General features: G+C 44.5%; 1 protein-coding gene across 2 annotated transcripts in view; it reads right to left on the bottom strand.

Annotated features, from left to right (window-relative positions):
• PTH1R (parathyroid hormone 1 receptor) overlaps positions 1–21,676 on the bottom strand; it is a 643,148-nt gene extending 621,472 nt beyond the window's left edge. For both annotated transcript variants that reach the window (XM_078662472.1, XM_078662473.1), the window contains exon 1: positions 19,998–21,676. In XM_078662472.1, the coding sequence (XP_078518598.1) occupies positions 19,998–20,072 (75 nt within the window). In that variant the 5' untranslated portion in view covers positions 20,073–21,676. The remainder of the gene's footprint in view (positions 1–19,997) is intronic.
• Positions 21,677–25,373: the final 3,697 nt, after the last annotated feature.

Raw genomic sequence — 25,373 nt, 5'->3', positions numbered from 1 at the left:
GGTCCATCGGATCAAAACAGTACGTTTTGACCTAAACAACACAATTAAGTAGGTTAGAATTGTTTTGAGGTTTTTTTTACTATGCCACAGCCTGATTCCCTGATAGATCTGTCCACCTTTGGACAAGTTGGCTAATCTATTTATAATATGCATTCAATACTCCCTAGTTGTTTAAATTATTGAACAGAGCATTAAGTATTTCCAAGTCGCTAAGCTTTCGGAAATTGCATTTGCTGACTTTTTAATTTCTGAATGGCGCCAGTAAAGTCTCCCACAAAAGGTTTGATGACAGTTTCTTTTTACGTTCCCTGGTCCCAGATGTTTCGGACAATTGTGCTGTGACGTACCAGCTTTTTAAAAATGGCAAACTGAGCCTACTGTTCACTTAAATTATTGAGCCTTACAAACGACTGAACAGACATGCTGGAACAACAGCAGTGCTTTGCTCTGCTGCTCACAGCCCAAAAATGTCAATATCTTCCTCTGCCTTGCAGGGGAGGAAACCACTAGCACGCTGCCTTCCTGCTCCCAGACATGACTGTTCATTAATGTGCCTGCTCCTTTTTTTCAAAAACTCATGGCCCAAATGTAGTTTCCAAACCCCGATTGCACCTAGAGGAGTGTGGCATGGGATTTTTTGGCACATCCCCCCGCCTCTCACACAAGTCCCCACTTGTTTCAGTTTTTCCCTCAAAGGGTACATGACTTAGTCCATGTGACAGGGCCTCTCAACTTAACCACGACTTTAAGGACATCTTCATCTGTGTGTTTGGTCAAAGGGATTAAAACACTGGTGTAGACAGTACTTGACAAGCCATGATTGACATGTGTAGGCTCTAGTAGGTGCTAGGGCAGATACTCTACTTACTCCTCCCTCACTAGGTTTCCTCCTAACACAGCTGTAATACCATCACCTTACCTATCTCACTACACAAGAACATCGCAGTCATGCTGCCATCTGCTTTCACTCAATTCTTTCACCAAGCTGCCATAATTTGTAGGCACTTTCCTTTGAAAGTTCCCAAATCATGATCTCACCCTGGCACTAGGACAGGTAGATCTTAACACAATGGGTATGGAAACACTGACATGTCACAGGGCACATGTACAGCGGGAGAGGAGCAATGCTGACACAAGGAGACATTGCCATTGGTGGAGAAATAATCTATGATCCTGGTAGAAAGGGACACTGGTATATGAAACACATGGACACTGGGACAGGGCAATCTATGAAAATGAGACACAGACAAAAGGACCAAGAGATATGGACTGGAACGAGGATATGATCTATCACTGGGATGCATAATGGGAGAGAATAAAACAGTGTGGCAGGAAGGCATAGGTACTAGCCAGGGAGGCATTGACACTGCAACAGAGAAACACGTACATTGTGACAGGAAACAAGGTATGTAGCCTGCGTGAATATGTTCATATTATGACTCTACACTTATGAGAACAGGGGAATACATCTGAAAAAGACTAACACAGCTGTCTGTGCATTCCTTAAATGTGTCATCCGGGTCAATTTCAGATCTTGATTAAATTACTTCGGCTTCATTAAATATGAGGGCAGTCATCTTCGATGTGACAGTAAATGTGGGCTCTGTTTTCAGAAGCTAACCTTCCAGTGCTGCAGGTGTAATGGCCGCGTGACCTCAGCCGTGCACACCAGTGCCTTTAATGTCACAGTTGGAGGCTGGGGCCTTTGTGACAGGTTTGAGTGAGTGTGGCACTTGAAGACTGGGAAGGCAAGGAGCAGGGTTCGTAGAGCTGTTGTCCTGCCAATTTACTTCCGAACAGCAGCGGCCGGCACAGGTAAATACAGTGGGGCAGTGGGGCGGGGAAGTCGACAGACAACGGAATAGGCATAATTAAATAAATAAATAAATAATATCCATTCCATCGTCTGTCGGCTTCTAAACCTGACGTGCCCCGCCCCACCACTCTTACCTGTGCCTCTGCCGGCCATCTGAAGCCATCCTATATTGAAGAACACAGATTACTATTTATTTAAATGACTTCACAGTGCCCTTTCTAAGACTAGCATGGGAAGAATCTCAGTCCCAACCTGGAAGAACCACCCATACTCCTAGTGAAGAACTGGATTGAGAGGTAAGACCCAGGATAACATCAAGAGACACTGGCAAATGATATCTTGAAGCTGACTGAAGTCTCTCAGTAGGTTCATTAATTCAGAGGAAACGCCACGTGAAAATATATACAGACTTTGCCCCTCTCACAGGAGACTGATTCTGGAGTCACATAACCACATAGATTAAGTTTCTTGTCACCTTTGTTGTGTCCTTTTCTCCATTTAATTTGAAGATAGTTCGCTTGTCAGTACCCAAGCCCACGAATGGTGAAATATCCAGGGAGATTTTGATGAACTAAAAATAATTGTGTGATGATTTGCCTGGTTAACATATGTACGTTTTTTATGTTCAATTTGGACAGAGGAGTACGTTATAGTGACATTAATTAAACAGGTCCATTGATGTTTGTTTAAATTGTTTATTTATGACAACTTAGAAAATTAAACATTGGTAGATCTTCTACTGGAGCCCAGACATAGGAATGGGGTGATCATTGTGTGACCAGGCCCAAGAGATAACCTCCTCTTGGATTCAGGCATTAAACATTGTACAAACAGTTAAAATTCTGATTTCTAGATTCCTGCAGGAAACGCCTCTGCATAAGGGCTTTCACCTACTGTCAATTGACTTAAATTCACCTTGCACACCAGCCTCACTTTCAAGGACCAAATTGCAAAAAAAAATCAAAGAAAGATTGGTACCTGCTCTCTTCTAATGAAAGGCAAGCCAGACAGTGACTTCAGAACTGCTGTACCAGCTCTTGTATCTGGATGTCCTACTTTACGACCTCTCAGAATCCAAACCAGCACACCTTAGGGTCATCCAAAATGCTGCACCAAGTCTCATCCAGAACCTGAAGCAATATTACACACTACCCCCATTGTAATGGAACTCCATTGGCTACCCTTGCAGGCTCACCCCAGATTCATAACCAGCAGGTTCATTAACAAAGCTATCATGAGCAGCACCCCGCTTGTCTTGCAGACAAGCTCATGATCGCCTGGGAACCTTGGCACACACACAGCCAGGACACAATCTGACTACAGACCAAGAAGTGTAAGACAAAGGCGGCAGGCTTTTTCCATCTTTGCCCGGAGGATCAGTGACAGCATCCTTGTAATTATCAGTATGATCTCAACACTGCTCCAATTTAAGAAAGAGTAGAAGACTCACCTCTTCAAAGAACACTTCATCACAATTCATTAACCATCCACAACCAGGCTTCCACTCGCCTAACTCATTGACTTCATTCAGGTTTTTGACCATATACAGGGCTCTGCTGCCTTTCGGCTAGGTTTTGTCCTATAGAAATACCACATGCATACATACATACATACATACATACATACATACATGCATACATACATGCAATCGAACTGCATGAGTAAACTAGTGAAATAAGTGAGGCGTCAGTGGTATTTCGCGGCATGCACCCAAACAGTAATTCCCTGGTATTCACATGTTAAAGTACAGAGTGTTTTGTTCATTCCTAAGAGATGAAGTCCCTGATCCTCGCCGAAGTGAGAATGCAAGAACCTTTCTCCTGCTGGCAAAGAACAGCACCAGTCTTCCTGGTCAGAGCACATTCTGAGGCATTGCAAGATTAGTGCTTACAAGGGGATGTGGAGTGCGGTGAAACTCCACATCCCCTTATGTGATGCATACACTCTGGGGAAAAGTACACTGGAACAATGAGACCTGGGCCCTTTGACATATAAGACACTGCCTCGTCTACAGAGAAGTATGGACACTTGGCCAGGAAAACAGTGGGACAAAGAGACATGCACATATGTACAGAGAGATACAAAACATTCAAGCAATCGACAGGAAGACTGTGGCACTGGGACAGGAAAGGCACTGAACTAGGAGAGTTCTGCTGGGACCAGGAACGCAATAACACATAGACACACTTTTGGTTGCACAGAAAAATTGACTGTCGAGACAGGGACACATGTACACTGGGACAGCAAAGACACTCAAGTCAGAAAAAACGAAGACACTGAGAGGCACATGAGACTGGTACAAGGAGATACTAACAGTGACACCGGAAACAGTGACACTGAATTACGACTTCAGTTGACTGGAGCAACGTGACACTCTGATACATAAGGAGTGAGTGACATTTTTACAATTTTGTTTTTCTTAATTACACAACATATCTGAAAAAAAAATTATGTGTCATGTCTTGAAATGCAATACCATTAACTGCCACTATGTTTTAGCACAAAAACTGATGCAAAGATACATTTTGCGCAACAACAAAAAACAGCCCACAAACTACAAGTGCCACTAACAGCAGCCACTCGCATCTGGTTGTTCGCCTTCTTCCCGCACTTGTGATAATTTTTGCCCTGAAAGGTACATAATTGTGCAACATGCCGTGATAGCATACTTTTCGGGCTTTCGTGTAACAAGCATAATGCAAAATTACTAAAATTATATGAAACAACACCCACATAAAAGAAATTTTACCCAGACCTAATAAAAAGGCACTGACAATAAGATAGGAAACACTGACCGAATAATACAGACATTGGGTCTGTAAGAAATGGGCACTTGGATATACGGACACTCGCATTAGAAGGCAGTCACTGGGAAAACTTGGGGATGTGGAAGATAAGGAGGATACCCTAGAAGGAGGACTCATTTCATAAACAAGGTCACTACAGCCAAGCAGCAGTTTAACTATATAAAATGACATAATAGAATGGCAAGCAAGGGAAATTCTGAGCATAATATCAGCCTAGCATGTCCAACTCCCAAATGGAAAAGGGACAATTGGAAATAATTTACACACCACTAAACGACGCGTTTTTACATTGCGTTGATTAAAGAGCCAGGGATTTAAAACAGCTAAGAAAAGTTTGCCTTCTGGACTTCATGCAGAAAATACTTATAGAGTAACAAATGTACGTGAATGACCAAACCAGCCAAACTCACTGCACAGAGAGAAGGGGCAGTGGCTTCAGTAGTGGGTGGGGCCATGGAGAATGGGACTTTGGATCCCCTACTCTGCCTAAACAGCTGCAGCTACCTCCCCTCCCCCACAGCACTAAGGATCACATCTGGTGCCACTTTCCAAGTTCTAAGAAGTTTTAATTGGAGTACAGATGCACAGAGCAATTACACCTGAGCTGGAAACCCCTTCTATTTAAGGTTTTCGAGCTCAATGTGCGACTGCGCCTATTTACCATGTGGCCGTGTGATAAGGCATGGCACCACGGGTAACCCTGTGGCACCGTGTGAGATGGCAGGCTTGCCTTCCTGAATGAGGAAGCTGTTCAAGTGTTGCACAAGCAGCCCCTGAGGAACACGACAAGCCCCTTCATTGGATGACAACATTGGCTACGCCTCCTCTGAAATTGGAAATACCTACTTTGATGCACAGTGAGTGCTACATGAAAAGCAAACGTTGTTTCTTGTTGCATTTGTACTCACTCATGCAGTTCAACATGGAGAACCAGAAGCGTAAAACGGGTGCCAGAAGCCGCGCAGTGCAGTGAAGGAACCTATATTTCAAGAAGCCCTCAGTCAGAAAAGGTCTTTGTAAGCTTGCGATTTGGCTTAAATTCTTAACACTAGAAAAAAACATGGCTGATCCTGGAAGGGATCTCGGTTTTACGACCTTGCCATATATTGACTTATCTCTAATGAAGCATTACAGAACCTTGGCTCGGTGTAATCATAAAAAGAAACACATCCAAACATTCATGTGGTTTCTTAGGCAAGGAATTGAACAGACATCTTCCATTAATCATTTTAGTTTTATTTATAGTTCTGCATAGACCTTAATCCAAAAGCATCATGGGAAGAATGCTAGGATGGTCAAGCTGGAAGCAGAGCCTCCCTAAGGAGCCATTTTCATGAAGATGTTTAGCAGGCAGAGATATGGGAACATCACACGACTGATAATGTCAGGTCTCATGCAGAAGAAAAACACTCCCCCTCCTCTTCACTGAGAACATCAGCCTGACCAACAACCAATGTAAAATAATTGATTTCTTGGTCACTTATGTCCTGTAAAAAAAAAGCGCACTGGGCCCAATTTAGCACATTTTACATTGTTTGCTACGGATGCGGGTTATGTGTTTTAGTTGCAAAGCTGCAGCACTTTATTGATAGAAACTGCAGACAGAGCCAAGGTTTAGGAGAGCGACAACTAGGAGGGCCAGGCTTACAAGGAAACCGACTCAATTAAATATTTAATTGTATCGAAGCTGTCATATGTCCGCCCAGAAAACGTTTGTTCCAATCTTGGCTCCCCCTTTCATCATATCCATCTATCTGTACCTCAGTTTGACCGCCAGCAGGAAATATGGAGCAATGAGTGTTATTCTAAGCACTATATATAGAATTAGGACATTGTGAGGGCTCATTTATTTCAGAATGTAGTTGTTCTATCGCTAGCAACCCGGTTTGGAGAACATTAACATCTGGCTCAACAGTGTGTCTACTTCAAGTAGAAAGGCCAGATGGTTTGAGCCAATTTAAGGGAGCTAAACACCCACTGGGTTCACGTCGGAGAAATCTGTGGTCTATTTATTTATTTATGTATTTGTTTTGTCTAGCGCTTGCTCCGGACGTTTTGCAAGCACCACATTCTTTAAAATAAATCCAGCGTTTCGTTTGCCCAGCTTAATACGGTCCGCTCTGTCAACACAGAATGCTCTAGAATGCTGAGTTTTTCGGGGATTCAGATCTGAGCTCTGCAGTCAGTACTTTGCGGCAGGCACATTAACCAACGGAGCCTTCTTTTCTTTGACAGGCGTGCCCAGATTGTGCTGCTAATACTGCTGGAGCTCTCGGAATCCGTAAGGTCGTGTCCCTAACTGCGCAGATATCACCTTCCTTTTTCACAACAGTGACAATGTGTGTAACAGACAATTCAGGCAGAACTGTGACTCACGATTAACAACTCGTCTATTTTATCCACCTCAATGGTACTCCTTTTATCAGGGTCACACAAAAGATAAGGTTTGTCGGTCGTGCTGGAGGTCCGATCTCCGACCTGCACAGTAAAAACAGCAACTATAACCTGTTACCAGCCCACTGAGCTACCAACAATTACATTGCAACTCGGGATTGTGTTAGGGGAAGGTAACGCTGTGCAGAAAGGAAGCCATTAGCTGTCCCTCTCAGACACGCTTTGAGTCAGGTTCAGGTTCCGCTTACATGACGTCATTGGCAGAATTCCCCCTGCTAGAGGTTTAAGTGTTGGTGTGCGTGTCTCGTTTCAATGTTACACTTTAAAGTGGTTTTCCACATCAGGCACACAGCAGATGACGTCACTGTCTCAGGCGCAGGAATGTCTACAGTACCTACCTAGAGCGCTTTCCATCTAGGTTTTTCCCTAAGTAGAATAAATATACCATCTTCGCTAGTAGCTATCTTATCCCGCTTTTGAATTGATTGTCACTAATAGGAATACGGTTCCATCAAACCTTCTACACGTGGGTACCAATGTTTACAAACCTTCCAAGCAACAATGGGTGTGCTAGGTATGCGAGAAAAGGAAGAATGGCCTTCACCTGAGCATTTTTTTCAACTGCTAAAATTTAGTTACTGAAATGCAATAAATAGAATCACTATAAAAAATACTGAGGAAAATATTTACCAGGCCCTCTGCATCCCTCTTGCATGACCTAAGTGGCTTCATAAATCTCGAGTAATGCAACGCAGCACAAATCAAAGTGCCAGGGAGGCATTTCCATGTGCATTGCGTGGGTGTTCCCACGCAGCATCCATGGATTTTGATGCATTCACAGATTTACCACAAGTGGTAGACCTGGGAATGCGCCAAAAAACTACGCCTCACCAGGTGAAGCATTACAAGGAGAAATGTGTTTCTTTTTCCCCGTTTTTTCATCTTTCTATGTCTGCTGCATTCTGCAGCACACATAGAAAGAGAAAAAAGCCCAATGGATTTGTTTTTGTGCAGGAAGATGCCATTTCCTGCACACAAAAAATCCTCCTTACAATGCCGGCATCCGTGCACCATGGTGCTAGGCCGGGCTTTAAGTGGGATAAAAAACTGGGCGGGGGTCTCTCAAAGGGGCACGGCCAATGGAATTAAGGGCGTGGCTTAAAAACACGTAAGCTAAAAATCTGTGCTTAGCATAGTGTACCGACCGACTTGTATTTTGCTTTTTCTGTCATTGCATCCAGATATATGATAAAACAAATGCATCATACCAACAACAAGTCAGTACTATTGGCTTTGTCAATGGTTGTTAGTTGCATAAAATAAATAAGCAGCAACTATGGCTTGTATACAATGTTGAAAAAGCTTCCACTTAAAGCCCTGGTGACTCCAACACGCACTTGCCACTCCTGCGTTTCAAAAAGAGAAGGGAAATCCAGAGAGAAAATGACTCTCTTTAAAGGATTTCCCCTCCCCTACAACACTCACCTGGCATGACGCCATGCTGTAACTTCTCCACTAGTGAGAAGTGAGTAGTGTGAGCACGCGCACATCGATGTACCTGCTGTCACAGCAGTCCGGAAAAAAACGGGCTGCCTGTGCCAGGGCACAAAACAGAGCCCGATAGAGACCTGTTTCGAGCCCCCCTTTAAAAAACTGTAGGTGCTCAGCACCGCACCATCGAGATCCTGCCCACTTTCAGCCCTGGTACTAGGGTGCCAAAATGACGGCAGCGCAGGGGAAAAGGCAGGAATACACAAAATGACTCCAATACTGCGCATTCCTGCCCTTCCCTGTCACACAGTGGAGAGCAACAAGGTGGCTTGCTGCGCTGCTAGACTTGGCCATAAATATGGCCCAGAGTACATTTATATGGCACAACATGATCAGAGATTTGAGGTTTTCTCAGGTCAGGCTCAAGTAGCAAATGGAATCCCCTTTTTTTCCCTACAAATCTAGTTTTTTTCTGTTCTCATAAGCACACTCTGTGTAATTTTAAAAATCGAGACAAGACAGACTATCATCCCTAGAACACATGGCAATTGCTGAACGAGTGCGTACGAAAATTGTTCTACCTCAGTGTTGGTATATTGGTGCTACTGCCCAAGACCAAGATACCCAACATACAGAAACTTAAATCATTTTTGTTGAATTGCAACTGTAACTCAATCATTTGCTGACATTTGCAAGGGAGCTCGGAAAATGAAGGGGGAAAAAACCGCACAATGATCTGATGTATTTCATACAAAAAAAGAACCAGAGCGCTTTGGTCTCTGTTTATGCATCTGTGGAATGTTTCTGCTCCCTTTGATTACTTGGTTTGCATTGACAATGTTCCAGGCTGACAATATGTGGTTGAGGCATTCCTCGACTAGATTAGGCACAGTCTTCAGAGCTGCAAAGATTGGCTTCTCCCTTTTGATGTCTGGTGTGATCTTAGACAAACACTTTTATCTCTTATGCTGACCCATATTTATATTAATGTAGATGGGTTATTTACAAACTGGATTTAGCTGCACATTTAATAGTATTACATACTACTACTCAAGTACTACAAAATACTATTCATCAGTGCTTAATAAAAAAAAGTATAATAAGTGCCAGGGCCCTTCTTATTAGACCACTGCAGCCTGCACCACTCATTGCCCCTGCCAGTGCTGCCAATGACAGAACAAATACAAATACTAACCATCGCACTGCTAGAAGTGCGACAATTCAACTATTCCAGACCACCCAAAACTATAATATTGGTGTGAAGGGCAGATGCTATTCATTTTTAATCAATATTCATATATATTAAATACTGTTTTTGTGCTTATCTAAAAATTTGACAAATAGCGCCATGATGTGGTGGACTGTCATTTGTGCCAGTGCTGACAATTGAAATGAATTATTTAATTAATGGTTTACTCTTTTATCTTAGTTTGAAATAAATAAAACTTGTAAACATTAATAAAAATACTAAAAGTAATTAAAATTATTAAAGCCAATTATATTTAAAAACAAATGACTAAATATTAGTTATGTATAAAATTATTGTGAGCTTGGGGCTGTTTAAAAGGAATTTTAAAGATAATTATAAATGTATTTTATATATTTTGTATTCATTTATTAATTATTTATTAAAAATTCACTTGATTAGCTACTCTGCTTTAACATTTTTTTTGTTATAGAATTATTATTATTTTAAATTAATTTAAATTTGTATTTTCCATTTAAATGTATTTTTGTAATAATAGCAACTTTATTATTTTTCCCGCAGAGTATACCATTATTCAGTTTACCCTATCACATGATTTTGTACTCCATTGCCACATAATTCTAGTGGCTCTCCCTATACCTAACAGGCATACTAGATGCACTTAATCTGTTTGATGTCAGAGTCATTTTGCATTTATAAGCCACCTATAAATTATAAACTAAGGCAGTGGTATTACATTTGCAGAGATGAAAGTCCAGTTTATCAAAAAAAGAACTGAAAAGCAAAATATCTCAAGGTTTCAGCAAAGTTTGACACCAGAGCTCAAGATAGCAATACCCTTGTCCTGAAGAAAAAATGCATGTAGCTTACACACTAGACATACTTCATTGGACCTGTTCCCTCGATTACAACTTTCTTCACCACCACGGCATTTGGGCACTGGCTCTATTATCTTTTACAACTAGAGCAAGCATAACATATATATATATAATGGCGGACATGCTGGGCAAAATAAAAGCACTTTAAAGTTTGCACCAGAAACTTTGGGTCTGCTCATCGTCATTTTTTGTGCGGGAAAGCAGTTGGTGGTGACGACGTATTATATATATATATATATATATATATATATATATATATATATATATATATATATATATATATATATATATATATAACCCAGCTCTTCCTTTTCACATCTGTTTCGGACATCCAAATAATTCTGAATGTCCCAATTAAAAACCAGATGGAAATAAACGTTTAATCACGAGTGTCCAGTTTAGTTCCAAAATTACCCAAGTGTATAACTGTGTTCTTGGTTGAGAATGCTGGGTCAGAATAAGTCAAGGATTTCACATTGCGAAATTATCCAATTTTTCATTAATCTTACATGTAATAGTTTTATGCATGATGCTAGCCAAGACCTTTTGATTTTACTAAAATGATGTGAATAATGTATTTACTTAAACGAGGTTTCAGCCAATCCTCTTCATCCATGGGCCTGTTGTTGTGTCAATCAAATGTGCTTCCTCCCACTACATCAATCAGTATGGGGAAATGGATCAATCCACTTCATCCAGTGTCTACCTTCATTGTGGGACAAAGCATTTTGCTCTTTTACACGGAACAGTTCCCTAAACGCCTGCTTTTTGAGACCAAGAAATATTTTAGATTTTAGCTGGGTTATTTTATGTTAGCAGTGGCCTGGTGCCCCCCCAACCCCCCTGCTAAATGTTTGCAAAAACAATGAGAAAACAAAGCAGCTGATGCCAGACCTATTGGCTTTGCTAATGCTTGTTTCATACTGTGCTATTAACAGTAGTTTGTGTCAACTCATTGTGTCACATAGAAGGTAAAAATGTCACATAAACAAGATCGTTTTCTCCAAGAACACATCTTGAATGCAGATCTTGCAGGTGCTTTACCTTGAGCACCCAAGGATGAGGAAAGCAGAATATCTTTATGGAATAGTGATCTACAGTGAAAACCGGGCTCACTGTGCAGTCCAGCAGTGTCCCAAAGCCCTTCCTAGTAAGCCCATGTGCCATAAGCACATGCCATACTCTGTTCATTTCCCCCCAGCTCCACAGGGCGTTTGGTGAGAGTGCCTCAAATGCCAGACATAGCACCTGTGCCAGAAATGTTTGCGCTCTGTCCCTGGCACCAAAGCCCCCTAAACTGTGAATGTGCCTAAATCCCCACACCCTGCCTGTCAATGTGCCTCAAGAAATTCAGTTTCTCCAAGACCCACATGCTTCTCACACTGTCTGTTCATCGGCCCTTAGCCACGATGTCTAAATGAGCTTTGATCACCTCACTGTCTAGGTGCCTCAAACGTCATACAAAGTCCACGTACCTCAAGTAGTTGACATTGTCTCCGTGAAATCAAAGCTCCTCAGTCTCCCTGTCCGTGTACCCTGCTTTCAAACTTCACACAGTCTGTCAAAATACCTCAAGAATTTCACTTTGTCCACCTGCCACAAGCTTTTCACTCCTTCTACCCACCATATTCTAGTTGTTGCTAGTGCTTCACATTGCTTTAACTTCCTGTCCATATACCCCAATTTTTTCACAGTTTGAGCACGTGTCTCAAGTTCTTCAAATGGTTCATGTGCACCCACCTCCTCACGCTGGCTGTGCATGTGTCTCAAGCTCTGCCAATGGTTCATGTGCACCTAGCTCCTCACTCTGACGGTGCACGCGTCTTAAGCTCTTCACGCGGATCATGTGCACCTAGCTGCTCACGTTGTCTGTGCACATGTTTCAAACTCTTCCCATGCTACATGTGCCACGTAGCTCCTCACACTGACAGCGCATGGGTTGCGAGCTCTTCACATGGTTCATGTGCATCTACCTCCTCACTGCGACGGTGCATGCATCTTAAGCTCTTCACACGGCTCATGTGCACCTAGCTGCTCACGTTGGCTGTGCACATGTTTCAAACTCATCCCATGCTTCATGTGCTCATAGCTTCTCACAATGGCAGTGCATGTGTTGCGAGCTCTTCACATGGTTCATGTGCACCTTTCTCCTCATGCTGGCTGTGAAGGCGACTTAAGCTCTTCACATGATTCATGTGCCCCTAGCTACTCATGCTGGATGTACAAGTGTCTCAAGATTTTCACATGGTTCATGTGCACCTAGCTCCTCATGCTGACTGTGCATGTCTCTCACGCTCTTTACACGGTTCACGTGCCCCTAGCTCCTCATGCTGGTGTGCATGTGACTCAAGCTCTACACACGGTTCACGTGCATCTAGCTTCTCATGCTGGCTGTAAATGCATATAAAGATCTTCACATGGTTCATGTGCATCTAGCTCCTCACGCTGACCGTGCAAGTGTTGAAGCTCTTCACACGGTTCAAGTGCTTCTAGTTCCTCACACTGACTTTGCATGTGTCTCAAGCCCTTCACATGGTTCATATGCATCTAGCTCCTCATGCTGGCTGTGCCTGTGTATCAAGCTATTCACATGGTTGATGTGCACCTAGCTACTCATGCTGACTGTGCATGTCTCTCGCTTTCTTCACACGGTTCACGTGCACCTAGCCCCTCACGCTTACTGTGCCTGCGTATCAAGCTCTTCGCATGGTTCATGTGCATCTATCTCCTCACCCTGGCTGCACATGTGTGCAAGCCCATCACCTGGTTCATGTGCACCTAGCTCCTCTCTTCTTTTTTACCCGGAGCTTTATATAGCGTGAACTTAACCCAAATGTATGTGAGAGCTTTACATGAGCATCAGTTGCATTACAGATGAACACATGCATTTTATTTGTTTTGTTAGGCACGGGGAGATTACGTGATTTGCCCAGAATCAAAGGATGTTGACCATCCCTGCCGAGACTCGAACCCGGCTCCCCAGAGTCGAGGTTGACTGATCCAGCCATAAGGCTACAAACGTGTGGCTCAAGCTCTTCACACGATTCATGGGCACCTAGCTCATCATGCTAGCTATGCATGTGTCTCAAGCTCTTCACATGGTTCATGTGTACCTAGCTCTTCAGACTGACTGTGCATGTTTCTCAAGCTCTGCACATGGTTCATGTGCACCTAGCTCCTCACACTGACTGTGCATGTTTCTCAAGCTCTGCAGATGGTTCATGTGCACCTAATTCTTCATGCTGGCTTTGCACATGTCGCACGCTCCTCTTACACTTCATGAGCACCCAGTTCCTCACATTGGCAGCGCGCATGTCTCAAGCTTTTCACAAGGTTCATGTGTACCTAACTCTTCATGCTGGCTGTGCACATGTCGTACTCTCCGCTTACAGTTCATGCGCACCTAGCTCCTCACGCTAGCAGTGCATGTGTTTCAAGCTCTTCACATGATTCATGTGCACCTAACTCTTCATGCTGCCGGTGCACATGTCGCACGCTCCTCTTACAGTTCATGCGCACCTAGCTCCTCACGCTAGCAGTGCATGTGTTGCAAGCTCTTCACATGATTCATGTGCACCTAACTCTTCATGCTGGCTGTGCACATGTCGCACGCTCCTCTTACAGTTCATGAGCTCCCAGTTTCTCACATTGGCAGCGCGCATGTCTCAAGCTTTTCACAAGGTTCATGCACACCTAACTCTTCATGCTGGCTGTGCATGTGTCTCAAGCTGTTCACATGGTTCATGTGTACCTAACTCTTCATGCTGGATGTGCACACGTTGCACGCTCCTCTTACAGTTCATGCGCACCTAGCTCCTCACGCTAGCAGTGCATGTGTTGCAAACTCTTCACATGATTCATGTGCACCTAGCTCCTCACGCTGGCAGTGCATGTGTTGCAAGCTCTTTGCATAATTCATGTGTACCCAGCTCCTCGTGCTGACAGTGTGTGTGTTGCAAGCTCTTCACACGGTTCATGCACACCTAGCTCCGCATGCAAGCTCTGAATGTGTCTCAAGCTCCTCACAGTGCATGTGCTTCAAGCTCCTCATATTGTCTGTGCACGTACACAGTTATGCACATTCTTGGTAAATGCAACTCGGCTCATACGGGTGTATGCTCGTGCCACGTTTCTCACACTCACCGCCCACCATCCACAAGCAATTTAAACCGCATTTATGAGCCACAACCTCGTCATGTTGTGCCCTTGGAGCCTCATGCCCCGCACATTCTGGGTCAATGAAACACAGCTCTGCACGTCTGACCATATGCACTACTCAAATTGTCCGTGCATCTCTCCAACACCTCGCGCAGTGTCTCCAAGTACTCTTTGATCATCGCATGCCTGTATGTACATGCACCCCTGCCTCCTCACACTACTTTTGTGATAGAGCCCTTCGTATGGCGTGTCCATTTGCTCACAACTCTTCATGTTGCCTCTCAGTGGGCTCTAAATCACCCATTACTGGGTTGTTACGTGGCTGGATGTACCCATCACACCGCCTGTCTTTTACCTCAGAGCCCTTCGCACCATCTGCCCATCCACCACCAAACCCTTACATGGTCTGTCCGAAAGCCCCCAATCTGTCAGGTCTGCCCTAGCATCTCAAATTCCCTACTCTCCCTGCCTACTGTCCCAGTATAGCTCTCACCAGCAGATACAAGAACAATGTATCCATAGTGCGTGTGGTATTCCATATCCCACAGATGTGTGCATCTGAACCCACACAGCCACAACATAACACTATCAGCAGTTGGCTACTTTACAGAGCAGGTTTAAGAAGTGCCATGTAGAACTGATACATCGATCCATATCTCAGACAGCACTCTACACACATACACATATTACACAAACACACATACATGCATGCAAACACACATACATAATTCTACGGTAGCAACGCGCCACGTGTTTCCAGCCTTCATCATCATATACTGAGACTTTCAGGTAGCTATCCGTGACAGTTTCAAACTTCCCAATCTGAGACGTAAATTGATGAGTAAGCAAACACACCCATGCATAGTTTTACAGAAGTACAGTTTTAGAAGCAGCCAGTTCCAGGCCCCTCCTCGGTGAAAATGTGAACTAAGGTCTGGGCTTTGGGAAACGACGCAGGAGCATGCAGGGCGCAGGCTGGGTGGAGGTTTAACCCACTGAAAGACCTCCCTTGTGGAATGTGACAGGAGCGGACCGTGGGTCCTGCAGACGAGTGCTCAAAATATCAACACATTCTATTTTGGCTACCTAGACTCAGGGAGAGCCACGCTCTCTCTGGCCCAGGACTAGTAAAAGCTTTGGCTGGGCGAGTGGGGTGACATACGGAGCCAGCTGGGATCGGTTAGGTGCACTGGCGTGTTTCAAGGCCGTTGGCCACTGTGCAAGGCCGACGTGTCCTCTGTGAGGCATGCGTCATTTTACATCTATTATACTTTGATGTGCTGTAAGTGCTTTATATAACGCGCCTGCCGCTCGAAGAGGATCTCGAGACATTATTGTTATGTATGCAAGCAGATTCTATTGTGTGTGCTCAAGGATACTTTTCCAGCGATTAATCTGTTGATTTGTGTAAAGCTACAAAGCAAGACTACGCGCTGTAACTGTAAACTTTCATGCAGCCTTTCTCTAGAGGCAATTCTCTAATTATCACATTACCATGTGCAGAGCAATGCTTCTCTTTAGGCTATGACTAACCATACACTCTCTGCTGGAATAAAGATACAAACGCACGTTCCCAATAGGTTAACTAGCTGCTTTCTGCTTTAAAGTGCGACCCCCCCTTTTGAAAGTAGAGTACAACTCCTGAGAAGTGCGGGCACCCTCGCTTTAAAAGTAACAGCACCTCTAGAGAGAAGTGCAAATACACTCACTTTGAAGATGCTGTTCACCTTGTAAAGAGTGGAGGCGCCTTCCCATCAAAGGTATTCCACTCCTACTAAAATTGGCAATCTCTGAAGAAAAGTGCCAACCCCTGCCTATTAAAAGCATTGCACACCTACTGAGAAGTGCAGATACTCTCTCAGTGAAAATATCGCACCTCTTCTGCATACTGAAGCAGTACTCTCCCATTGAGAGTGTCACATTCTTACTGAGAAGTGCCAACACACGCCTATTAAAAGCATTGTGTGCCTACTGAGAAGTGCAGATACTCTCAGTGAAAATATCACACCACTTCTGCAAACCGCAGATACGCTCTCATTAAAGCATCACACGCCTATTGAGCAATGCAGATGCACTCCCATTACAGTTATTGCACTCCAACTGACAAATGCAGATACGCTTCCATTAAAAGTGTCACACTCTTACTGAGAAGTGCCAACACATGCCCATTAAAAGCATTGCACACCTACTGAGAAGTGCAGCTACTCTCTCAGTGAAAATATCAAACCTCTTCTGAATACTGCAGACACTCTCCCACTGAAAGTGTCACACTCTTACTGAGAAGTGCCAATGCATGCCTATTAAAAGCATCGTACACCTACTGAGAAGTGCAGCTACTCTCTCAGTGAAAAATATCAAACCTCTTCTGCATACTGCAGACACACTCTCACTGAAAGTGTCACACTCTTACTGAGAAGTGCAAACACAGGTCTAGTAAAAGCATCATACACCTACTGAGAAGTGCAGATACTGTCTCAGTGCAAATATCACACCTCTTCTGCATACCACAGATACGCTCCCATTAAAAGTGTCACACTCTTACTGAGAAGTGCCAACACATGTCTATTAAAAGCATTGTACACCTACTGAGAAGTGCAGATACTCGCTCGGTGAAAATATCATATTTCTTCTGCATACCGCAGATAAGCTCCCACTAAAAGTGTCACACTCTTACTGAGAAGTGCCAACACATGTCTATTAAAAGCATTGTACACCTACTGAGAAGTGCAGATACTCTCTCTCAGTGAAAATATCACACCTCTCCTGCATACTGCAGATATGCTCCCACTGAAAGTGTCACACTCTTACTGAGAAGTGCTAACACACGCCCATTACAAGCATTGCACACTTACTGAGAATTGCACAATCATCCATTGAGTGTAACAGCACAGCAGCTCTGCTTAGAAATGCCAGTACACTCACTTTGAAAGCATTGCACAGGTACTGAGAAGTGCAGGCACTCTTCATTGAGAATACCACACCGATACTGCAAAGCTCTGATACCTTCCAAATGAAATATTATCACAAAGCGAATGAGAAAGGGAGATACGCCCCCTATTTAAATTATTGCAGTCCTACAGACAAGTGTTGATACACTCCATTGAAAGTGTTCTGCTCTCACTGAAAAGTGCCAATATACACCTCAATTAAAATCATTGCACACCGACTGAGAGTTGAAGAAATCTTCCAATTGGAAGTAATAGCAGATCTACTAATAAGCACCAGTACACTTATTTTAAAAGTGTTGCACACGTACTAGGAAGTGCAGATATCATCCCATTGAAAATATCAAAGTGCTGATACCTTCCGTTTAAAATCATCCCAAACCTACTGCGAAGTAGAGAGACACCCCCATTTTAATTAATGTCCTCCCATTGAAAGCTTAACACTCTTAGTGAGGCATTCCAATAAGCATTGCACACCTACTGAGTAGTGCAGATACCTCATGAATGAAAGTTCTCTAGTGAAGTGCTTACACTTTTCAATTAAAAGCAATACAAGCCCCCTGAAAGGTGGTATTCCTACTGAGAAGTGTCAAAACACTGCTATTGAAAGTATTGCACAGCTAATGAGAAGTGCAGAGACCTTCCCACTGAAAGCTACAGCCACTCTACTAAAACGTGCAAGTACATGAGCGGTAATCACTGTACCTCTACTAAAAAGTCCCAGTAATCTCACACTGATCTCAATGCACCTTTACAGAGAAGTGACTAAAATGTCCCCATTGAAGTTACACACCCCTGCTAAGAAGGTTTGTACCTTCCTATTACAAGCATTGCTCTCCAAGTACAAAGTGCTTACACCATCATATTCAAATAATTGTGCTGCTGATGAAAAGTACGAGTATCCTCCCTTGAAAGTTTTGCCCCGTATGCAAAGGGCTTGTGTGCGCTTTATACATATTCATATCATATACTCTCGATTCCACATAAGAGCAGGCACTTACAATCAACAGCACCTGCTCATTTAAAGCACAGAGTTACCTTGGAAGGGTGATGGGAGCCAGAATTGTCAGGTGTATTTATTCTTTCATACTCAAATTCAGCATGCATTGCCTCACATGGCATACGGTGGAAATGACAGGGTTAAATATTTCCCTATTCTCCAGTGTGTAAAATTCTTGCCCGCCATGTGCTGAAGGCATGCTTCTGTGTAAACTTGGAAGAGTAGAAAGCCAACGAGAAAATCCTTTTAGAAAGAGATGTCAGAGCATGTTATGTCCTTGGTTCTGTTTGCCGCGACCCTTGGAAAACCAGTCAAAAATCTGATGAACAATGTCTTTTTAAAACTAATGCAATAGTCTAACATTCTCATATCTGGTGCTCTGTCAGGGAAGATTCTACATAGAGGCTATGCTAGGTAGCAACCTACAGTCTCACAGTTGAGGGGCGACTTACTGCTAACAGAAGCATCAACTATGTTGGAGATGGGGTCTCAACATGTCATTTTATCAATGGCACCAAATCCTTGCCCCAGCTTCGCTACTACCTGGACAACAGCATGCAGACGGAACGTAGTTGCAAAAAGCACAAAGGAAAGTTAAATTACTTTCTGGTGCTAGGTTTAGTGCTGTACATTTTCAGGGGCTGTGAGTGTCCGCACTTTTTATTTTAAATTTGGAAGGAATAGTACCTGCACTTCTCACCACTTGTGCCATACATTTAACGGGAAAGTACTTGAACTTCTCAGGAGTAAACAGGTACTCTGAGATAGTGAACCTCTGCATTTCTATATTTCCATTTCAAACACTGGCCAGGTTATGTTAGGTATTGCCCACCACGGCTAACCCACAAAGAACGCAGGCAACCAGATCAATGACGCCACCACGGATGCTGCCTCCACGCATCAAATCAAAACCTACATCCACATACCATGATGTAGCTAGCTCAAAGTAAGCAGGCGCTTCGTGGCACTAGGACCCTGAGCGTGGACGGCATTGTATGTGGATATACTGCAAAGCAGGCACACCACATTCATTAAAGCAAACTCAATGTATGTATTTAAGGCTCTTTGCATTCACTCCAGAAAAGACACGTCTTCAAGGCGCTTCATTTACAAAAAAGCGGAGCGGTGCAAAATTAACTAATTAATTCACAGAGTTAATGAATACTCAACTGCGCACGAGTCGCGTGCGCCTCTCACGCTACACAGCAAGGCACAAACGACCAAAATAAACACGCATGCAGCCTAGCCGACCCAGGGCAACGCGGGGCAACTACGAGGAAAGGAAATGAGAGTTGACTCACCATAGCATGGAGAGGGCTGAAGACGGAACACAAGAGCATCAACCGCAGGCTGTGAGAGACCAGAGAAGCGCCCATATCCAGGGGACTACACCGGCATCCAGGCGCGCGCGAGGAACGGGGCGTCTTCGGCCGAACAGTCACGCAACGTCGTCTGCGCTCGCGCTTCTAAGGCGCCCGCGAGCCGGGCAGGCTGTGGGACAAGGAGCTCGAGCCCTTGCCTCTTTTTCTCATTTCTGGGACCCAGTTTGCCTTTTCACCAACGGCAAAACCCGAACGACAACAAGGAGGTCTCGGATACAATTAATTAGCGGCAAACTGGACTGTGCTCGGCTGCATGCCCCCCTTGTTCAAGTTTAGCCGCCCGTCTGAGAAGCAAAATCACATCCATATGTCGAAAACTCTTACTAAGTTTCCTGTTTTTTTTTTAACAAGGCTGTCGGGTGTACAAAACTTCACAAAATGCCGCAGAGAAGAGATGGAGGGTTGTTCACATAACGTTTAGTTGCTCGGACTTGGAGATAGTTGCGCGAATTTTAAGATGAATGAAGCATGATGTGGAACTGGGGTTTTTAGCAGTAGTCAGCCACCAGTTCCACACGCAGACCTCCTTTCCCAAACATCAGCGCAGGATGTGTCTTGCGAGAGTCTAGCGCGCAAGTTGTCTCAGATGAAGGTTTTGGGGCGCAGATCCACAATGAGCCAGGATGGTGGAGGAAACAAAGACACACCGGAGCCGTCGAAGTTTGAGAGTCAGTTGATGAGGGTGCAAGCCTGGGTAAATGCTGAAGGAAGTTCAGAGAGCATTCGCATCAGGACTGGCTTTTCTTGGGTTTCTGAGATGCACCTCAACAACAGCATGCCACAGCCAGCGTAAGAGCATCTGCATCATGCAAGTTTGGTTTAGACCGAAACATGTCGACTTATGACGCTAGATCTGGAAAGTTGTTGCTTCTGTACATATGCTGGAATGTTAAGTCTTTCCGGGATGGGAGAAGTGATGTGTAAAGATACAGGACACCCTGGAACCAGCCAATCCCAGCAGAAGGACCAGTTCTGCAGCTCAGCTTTATTGAGTTCACCAGCTCTACTGATTCACGCAGTCTGCGTCCCAGCTAGGTTGCCTGTTATATTCCTTCACAGAGTCATAAGGGCATCATCCCCGCTGCAAGGCCTGGCGTGTTTGTTTTTTTAAAAAAAAAGCAAAGTCCACGCGTGCGTTCCTTTGGAAACAACGATTGGTTTTGAAGTTGCAACGATGACGAAATACTCCACTGCGCCCGTTTTTTTGCTTCTTTTCCTCCTGGAAGTTAGTTTGCTTCCTTGGACAGTGTTGGCAAACTTTGCTGGGACGTAACCTAGGAATGTACAAAATAAATGCACTTTTTCGCGACAGAAATGTGCAGGCTGCAGCTCACATAAAATACAAGAGAAAAAAGATGACAAAATAAATAGGACGGCAGCAGGGCAGAGAGGGCAACGACTGCTGCAGCTTGCTCGGTCTGAGCAGGTTTCCTCGTGTTTTGGTGCGCACAGCGCAGTCCTGAATGGGTGCCTTCAGCTGCTTTATGAAAAGGCACCCTCTGTGGAGCGTAGGCAGAGGAGGGTTTCCTGTCAGAAACTCTCGCTGCTGATGCTCTGGGCTCCCCCTCTCTCGCTCACTTTCTCTCTCTCTCTCTAGGTCTGAGTGGATGTGTGTGGCTCGGAGGAGAGAGGCAGGTATAAGGCAGCCTGGTCAGGATCCTATTGGTCGGTCGCTGCGGGGCACGTGACCTCCAGTCACTGAAATCCATGTTTACCCACCACCACCGCTGCCCCTCCCGCTGCTGCTTGCTCAGACCTCAACTCTCCTAATGATACATTGAGTCTCGGCTGGAAAATTGCAGTGTTGCCGTCTCTGGCATCTGCAAATGACTGGGCTGTTTTTTCCAGCTCATACAAAGTATGTCCCCTTTTGTACAATTCAGCAGTGGGTGTTTTTATTTGGTTTGGGTGGAGTACGTTTATAGCAAACCACACACACCAGGAGAGAATACCGCATGGGCTGGCAACTGCTAAAACGGCTTCGCTGAAAGTAACCACCGCGGTGCCAAGTAGAGTCCCGCCAATATTTAGTGAATGACACTACATATAAGAGCCGCTTGATAATGCGAGGCCTTTCAATATAGATGCTGTATGGCCATGAACATTGCAGGCGCGAGTGCACACTTTCTGCTCTGAGACTGCCTGTCAGATTCCAAAATTCCAACACAGAAGACAATATTAAAGTTCATCATCATCATTACATTTTTCCCGTTTATGTGCATACTAAACCATATAAGAACATCCGAAAGACACACAGATGGTGGACGGAATGCAGAGGAAATCAAACATTCACCCCCTGTGAAGAGATCTGGAATAAATCCATCGTTCTTTAGCTCACGTAGCCACCCCAATTTAGACCCAGCCGTATGCAAATCCGTCTTGACTCTGTGCCTCATGAGAACAGTCAGTCCAGACCAAACTGCCAGGCCGGTCCTCCGTGGAACGGAAACAAGCATCCTGGTACCGGTTTCGGGGCATCAACCCTCATCAGTCAGGCTAGCTTGAATCGAGTGGCACAGTGAACCCGGAACTGACATATGGGCATAACTGGTGCACTTAGGGGTCTTTTGCTTTACCGTCCTAAATGCGCCGGATATGCCCAGACGTGGGTCCCAGGCTCACTGTATTGTATTGTATTGTAATTGCATTTATATAGCGCTTACTACCCCATACGAGGCGTCAAAGCGCTTTTTCGGCTAGTATCACGCTACTCCGGGACCCATAGAGGATTAGTGTTGAATTAGTGTAGTGAAACATGCAAGTACATTTTAAGTGGAGGATAGGTTAGTCAGTTAATTGGATTTGGAATGATAGCAGAACGATAGAGGAGGATAACGATTTGTATTTATATAGCACTTGTTGACGCATGCTATTCAGGAAGCCCATAAAGGATAAGTGGTGAATTAATATGGTGAAATATGAAGTAATTTCAGCGGTGGATATTTAGTCAGTTATTTGGAGTGAGAAGGATAGCGGAGGGGTAAAAGGGGAAGAAAGGTTTGCATTCATAGAGCACTTGTTATCCCTGATGGGTGTTGAAGCGCTTTTCTGGCGAGTAGCACACCACTCTGGAAGCCATAAAGGATTAGTGTTGAAAATTAGTATAGTAAAATATGAAGTAATTTGAGCAGTGGATATGTTATTTAGTTATTTGGGTAGAGAAGGGTAGGTGGCAGGATAGAAGAGGGAAAGAGGTTTGTATTTATATAGCGCTAGCTACCCCTGATGTGGTTTTGAAGTGCAAGTAGCACGCTACTCTAGAACCCATCAGGATTAGTGTTGAATTAGTATGGTGAAACATGAGAGTAATTTTAGTGGTGGATATGTTATTCAATTATTTGGATTGAGAAGGGTTGGGAAGGGGTAGAAAAGGAAAAAGATTTGCATTTATATAGCACTTGTAACCCTGATGGGGAGTTGAGACTCTTTATTGACGAGTAGCATGCTACTCTGGAACCGAATAAAGGATTAGTGGTGAATTAGTATAGTTGAATATGGGATTTGAGAAGTGAACATGTTAGTCTGTTAATCTTGATTTTAAAGGATAGTGGAGAGATAAAAGAGTGAAGGATTTTTTTAACGTCTTAGCAGTAGAAGGAGGCTTTTGGATGAGTAAAAATGAGTTTTGGAGGGGGGGAGTCAGAGGGAAAAGTTTAGAAAGGTTTGTTTTAGGGGATCGGTATAGTAAAAAGAGGTGTCAGATGATGCAAGGAGGGGTAGAGTAGGAGAGAGTCTAGAAAGGGTTATTTTGGTGATCCTAGTAGTGGTCTGGGGTTTTGGATAAATGAGACAGTGGATGTAGAGGATATATTGATAGATGTATAGGATGAGAGATAGGGTAGTGCATTGGAAAGAGTAGTAGAAAGAAATTTGAGATGAGTCAGAAGGTTGGGCTAGAAGATATATTGAGTGAAGTATAGGCTGAGAAATAGGTTAATGCATTGGATATGCTAAATTAGAAGAAAGTAATAAAAATAGACCCTTCCGGTCGGCGCTCGTTCCACCGCGGCAAGTGCCCTTTGCAGTGGAGGGCGTTCACGACCTGGGCCCGCCCCCTGAGGGTGTCCACATCGCCAGAGGCAGGGTCGGTGCCTATTTAGGGATCTCAGCATTTTCCCGCGCAGCGGACGCGCTTGATTACTAGGCGCTGAGGTGCTGCCGGTGAAGTGTGTTGTCTGGCAAAACTTATGTTTTTAGAAATAGTGCTTTTAAAACTATTGTGAATCGTGCATTTAAACTTCTGTGCCCTTACCTGTTGTCCTTCCGGTCGGCGCCTCGTTCTACCGCGGCAAGTGCCGCTTGCAGTGGAGGGCGTTCATGACCTGGGCCCGCCCTCTGAGGGTGTCCACATCGCCAGAGGCGGGGTTGGTGCCTATTTAGGGATCTCGGCATTTTCCCGCGCAGCGGACGCGCTTGATTACTAGGCGCTGAGGTGCTGCCAGTGAAGTGTGTTGTCTGGCAATACTTATGTTTTTAAAATCGTGCTTTTAAAACTATTGTGAATCGTGCATTTAAACTTCTGTGCCCTTACCTGTTGTCCTTCCGGTCGGCGCCTCGTTCCACCGCGGCAAGTGCCATTTGCAGTGGAGGGCGTTCACGACCTGGGCCCGCCCCCTGAGGGTGTCCACATCGCCAGAGGCGGGGTCGGTGCCTATTTAGGGATCTCGGCGTTTTTCCCGCGCGGTGGGTAGCCGGCGGGTCACCAAAGGCGAGCCCGTCTGCGCCCGTCCGCGCTGGTTTGTCGCTAGGCGCTAGGAGCTCTGCTTGATAGCGCAATAATGGCCACATACACGCGGGGGGAGCTATTGGCCCTCCGCAGGAATAGTACCTGCATGCCCCATCTATGGCATCCGGGCACTCTCAGCCTATGGTGCAAGCACTGCGGTCATAAAGCCACTGAGGCCTCTACGACTTCTCTGACTCCTAGCTGCACATTTCAAAAAACGGAAAATCTTAAGATTTTTAGTTTAAACTGCAGGTCTATGGTTAAACACCATGAAGATATCTCTGAACTCCTCCTGGGTCATAATCCTGACATATTATATCTTACTGAGACGTGGTTGACTGACGAGTCTGGCTCCACTTTAGCCTTAGCCCTACCCCCAGGTTACTCTGTTCGGGCCCAGAACAGGATGAAGGGGAGGGGTGGAGGACTGGCTATTACTTTTAAATCGAGTCTGGCCTGCACCCTGTTCCCGGCTAATATAGCGGATTGTGAAAGTGTCCTATTTAAGGTTAGGGTTTCGGACAACTTTACCCTTACAGGTCTCCTAATATATCACCCCCCTGGTCCAG

This window comes from Lissotriton helveticus, chromosome 10 (genome assembly GCF_964261635.1).
Source record: "Lissotriton helveticus chromosome 10, aLisHel1.1, whole genome shotgun sequence".
Classification (NCBI taxonomy): Eukaryota; Metazoa; Chordata; class Amphibia; order Caudata; family Salamandridae; genus Lissotriton; species Lissotriton helveticus.
The sequence above is the reverse complement of the archived record's forward strand: the minus strand, read 5'-3'. Positions and strand labels throughout refer to the sequence as shown.